At 68.3% G+C, this 3,999-nt stretch overlaps 1 protein-coding gene across 1 annotated transcript in view; it reads right to left on the reverse strand.

Moving 5' to 3' along the window:
• Positions 1 to 3,999, reverse strand: part of DUSP8 (dual specificity phosphatase 8) — a 9,127-nt gene that overhangs the window by 574 nt on the left and 4,554 nt on the right. Inside the window, 4 exon segments of the mRNA XM_007465940.1 lie at positions 1 to 890; positions 1,139 to 1,262; positions 1,412 to 1,571; positions 2,115 to 2,281. The exon segment at positions 1 to 890 is cut by the window's left edge and continues 8 nt beyond it. Of these exon segments, the coding sequence (XP_007466002.1) occupies positions 1 to 890; positions 1,139 to 1,262; positions 1,412 to 1,571; positions 2,115 to 2,281 (1,341 nt within the window).

The following is a 3,999-nucleotide window of genomic DNA, read 5'->3' on the forward strand; positions in this document are numbered from 1 at the left end:
CGGGCCAGCCGGTCCTCGCGTCCCGGGCCTCGGGCCTCGCCGTCTCCCGCCGCCGCAGGTCGCCGCCTCCCGAGCCCGGCCCGCTGGCCCGGCCGAAGGGTGCGAACCGCGCACCGCCCGCGCCCTGCGCGCCCTCGGGGCTGCAGCACCAAGGCCCGTCGGGGGACGGTGTGCCGGGGGAGTCGAGCGGTGGCGCCCAGCCGCCAGGGCCGGCCGGCTGGCTAGGGCCGGGCAGCCCGGGCGCCGACAGGGCCGAGAGGCCGAGCCGCGGAGTCTGCCGGGCGGCGTCACCGAAGTTCAGGCCGAGGCCGGGCGCCGGGGAGCCGGCTAGGGGCCGGGGCCGCCGGCGGAGCCTGGGGCGTGGCTCAGGCGGCGCGTCCGGGCTGTCGGGGCTGGGGGAGGGCAGGCTCAGCACGCCCCCCGATGGGCTGTCCAGTTTGCAGAGTTTGGAGGCCTCCCCGGGGTCGGGGGGCCCGGGGTCTTCGGGCTGCCGGCTCGGCGCGTAGGCCGACTTGATGTCCAGCGAGAAGGAGCGCTTGAGGCGGTTGGTGTCCTGGAGGCGGTCAGAGGAGAGGTGCAGGCCACGCAGGCCCTGCTGCAGCGCGCTGGTGGCCGGGGCGGGGGTGGGGGTGGGGCTCTCCCCACCCCCCATCTGTGCGCCCTCCCTGGTGGTGGTGGCCGCTGCGCTCCCGGTGGCAGCACTCTCTGAGGTAGGTGGTGGCAGCGGCGGCAGTGGGGCGGCAGGGCCCGGGAGGGGCTCCGGGGTCCCAGGGTGGGATGCCCCGTCGCCCTGCAGGGCGGCCAGCAGCTTCAGGCTGCGTTCGTACTCCAGCAGCTGGCCCAGGAAATTGAAGTTGGGCGAAATGGACGGGCGACGGTCCTTCACGAACCTGGGGTGAGAGCCGCTCAGTGGGGGTGGGGCTCCTGCCAGGCCAGGCTGCCCACCTGACTCTCCCCGGCCCCCACTGCTCACTCTGGGGCACAGAGCTGATGTGCAGACCCAAGTGTGCCGGGGCTAGGCTCAGGCCCCCATCCGCAGCTGGGGCAGCCAAAGGTGGGTGCCCTTCACTGCTGGGCCCATCCAGTGTCTAGTGGTAGAGAGGGGAGGGACCAGGCCCAGGAGGGAAGGAGGGGCTACCTGTAGGCATCATCGGAGGACATGCCCATGGTCTTCATGATGTAAGCGATGGCGATGGTAGCAGAGCGGGAGATGCCGGCCAGACAGTGGACGATGACTTGGCAGCTGGACAGCTTGGCTTTATCTGGGGGCAGGGGGACCAGGTGAGGGCTGGGGCTGCAGTCCTTCCCTGACCCCAGGTTCAGGACCCCTGGGACACAGCACTTCTGCCCTCCTGGCCCCCTGCTTCCAGCCCTCCCCCGGGACTGGGCAGGAGGGTGCTGTCCACCTCACCGATGAACTCAATGGACTTGTCCAGCCAGGGCAGCAGCTTTTCACAGTAGTTGTCATTGATGGGAATGCGCAGGAAGCGGCTCTCACAGATGAAGTCAGGCTTGGGGCAGGAGTTGCTGGCGTTGAGGACGTAGCTTATTCCGTTTTGGGTCATCAGATCCTGGCAGGGTGGGAGAACAGGTTGCAAGGGGGTGCAGCTGGGCAGGAGGCCCGAAAGCTGGGATGCTCTCGTGGTGGGAGCCTGGCTTCTGGAGCCTTGGGCTCGGGAGCCTGCAGACCCCATGCAGGGAGGAGGGGAGACTTGGGGAGGGGGCGGTGAGGAGGCTGGCGGGCCCTGAGAGCCCCACCTGCGGCCTGGCCTGCCAGTAGGCTCCCAGGAATTTTACGGCTGGGCTGGGCTGGGCTGCCTGGGCGGTGAGTTTACCCTCTTCCCTCGTCACCATTTTTAAAACACGGGGTTCTTTCAGGGCTGGCCAGGGGCCCAGTGACATCAGCAGTTTGGCATGTGGGCTGCACTGCCAAAGGGGCAGGGAGTTGCCTCTCCACCCAGCCTGGCCAGGCCCTGCCCGAGCCCTGCTCTGGTCCTGCCAGGCCCCCTTGGGTCCTCCCGCGCCCCCAACCCGTGCTTCCCCCACACCCGTGTGCATCCGTCATTCCCCCAGACCAGCCCGGGAGCTGCTCTGGGCTCCGGCGGTGCACGCACCTTGTTCAGGACATCCTTCTGGGAGCCCAGGTAGAGGTGAGGCAGGATGCGGGTCAGGCCCACGCTGGGCACGGGCAGGCAGGGCTGGGAGAGGCTCATGGGCAGCAGGGCAGCAGGCTTGCCCTCACAGAGACCAGGGAAGCAGGAGGAGAAGGTGGCAAAGCCCCCTGCGGGAGGAGAAACCGAGAGACGTGCGTGGGGGGCGCCGGCTGGGGCAGGGGAGCCAGGCCACCCACCCACCACCGCGGCTCAGCCACACCCACCCGGACGCCCAGCCCAATCGGCAAGCCTCTGGCCTGAGCGCCTGGTCTCCTTGCTGGTACCGGAAGGCCGTCCTCATCGCAGCGGGGGCGCGTGGGCCGGCACATCCACATCACCTGCCCCTGCGCTAACTCCTCCTCACACTAATCGGCGGCTGTGACGCCCATAAAAGTCGGGGCCCATAAAAATGATGGGCGTGCAGGGCCCACAGAGGGGCGGGCTCAGAGGCCACGGGGGTCTTCCTGCCAGGTATCACCAGCCCCTTCACACTGTGGCCTGGTACAGGCTGGGCCTTCCTGCCTCTCCCCCTGGGCTGATGCAATCCCTCCCTGCCTCCAGTTGGCCGGGAGTCCCGGGCCAGGCTTGGATGCCAGGACCGGGAGGCAAGGGCTTCTGAGGGCCAGCCCGCCCCCCCACACTGGGCATGACATCACCCACTGGAGCTGGCACAGCCAGCAGGGGCATTTGCGCTCAGGTTACGGCTCCATTCCACCCAGCAGGGGACTACGGAGGAGCAGAGGCTGGGCTGAGAGCTGGGAACGCTGGGGACCGGCAGTGCGCAGGCCACGCGCTATACACGTGGCTGGCATGTGTCCTGCCGCCTTTCCCGCACGTGTGCGCCGGGCCAGATTGGTGGAGGGAGACCCTCCGCTGGCCAGAAAGGGCTGAGGGGGGCCCACGGGCACACGTCTGACTCTGCGAGTGACCGCGGGCCTCAGTGTCCTGGTCCTGTGCGCCCCAGGCATTGTTGTGAGGCTCAGGGGAGAGGACCAAGAAACCACCTGGCCAAGGCCTACCCCATCCCGCGGAGGAGGCAGGGGAGCCAGGCTGGTGCCCTGTGCTTTCCTGCCCTGCCCCACAGACACAGCTGGTGCCAGAGACCTGGCTGATTCCGGAGGACAGAGATGCCTGGTGGCCTCAGCCTTCGCCCCGGTCCAGCTCGGTGCCCAACCTGAATGCCTGATATGTGCACTCCCAGTGCCCCCAACAAAGGCTTGACCTTGGGGGGCCACAGAGGTGGGGGACCTCCAGGCTAGGGGTGTGGAGGTATAACCCTTGGAGGGAAAGGGGTCCCTTCCTCAGAAACCTGCTGGCTGGACAGGGAGAGGCAGGTGGCTGACAATGCCGTGGCTCTCAGGTCCCCAGGAGGGGAGGTGAGCTTAGCTGGGTGCCAGAGTGGGCCCCAACTCACAGTCCAGAGCCCTTGGATACTCCTGCTGGAGGACAGCGCCCGCTGGGGACGGGCAGGGTCTGCACCGTCTCTCCCAAGACTCCTCTGCCCCGGTGCCCCTACTCTCTGCTCCCTCAGCGGGGAAGAAAGAGAAGTATGGGGGTGGGGGAATTCCATCAGGAACCTCCCACCTAAAGAGAGTCTCAGGGCAGGTGCAGAGACCTGCCAGCCTTTGCTGCAATTCCTGGAACCCCCAGGAACCCCCTCCAGGCAGAGCCTGAGACTCCAGTCCTTCCGCGATTTCAGGGCCACCCCAGGTTCTGGGGATGGGTGACAAGGGAGGGTGCCAACAGCCCTGGACCCTCTGCAGGTCCCCCACCCCCACCCCAGCCCGGACTCTCAGGGCCTCGCCGAGGGCCCTCCAGGGCACCTTCCTTCCGGAGGGACCCCCCC

Source organism: Lipotes vexillifer, unplaced genomic scaffold (genome assembly GCF_000442215.2).
Source record: "Lipotes vexillifer unplaced genomic scaffold, Lipotes_vexillifer_v1.1 scaffold1094, whole genome shotgun sequence".
In the NCBI taxonomy this organism is placed as follows: Eukaryota; Metazoa; Chordata; class Mammalia; order Artiodactyla; family Lipotidae; genus Lipotes; species Lipotes vexillifer.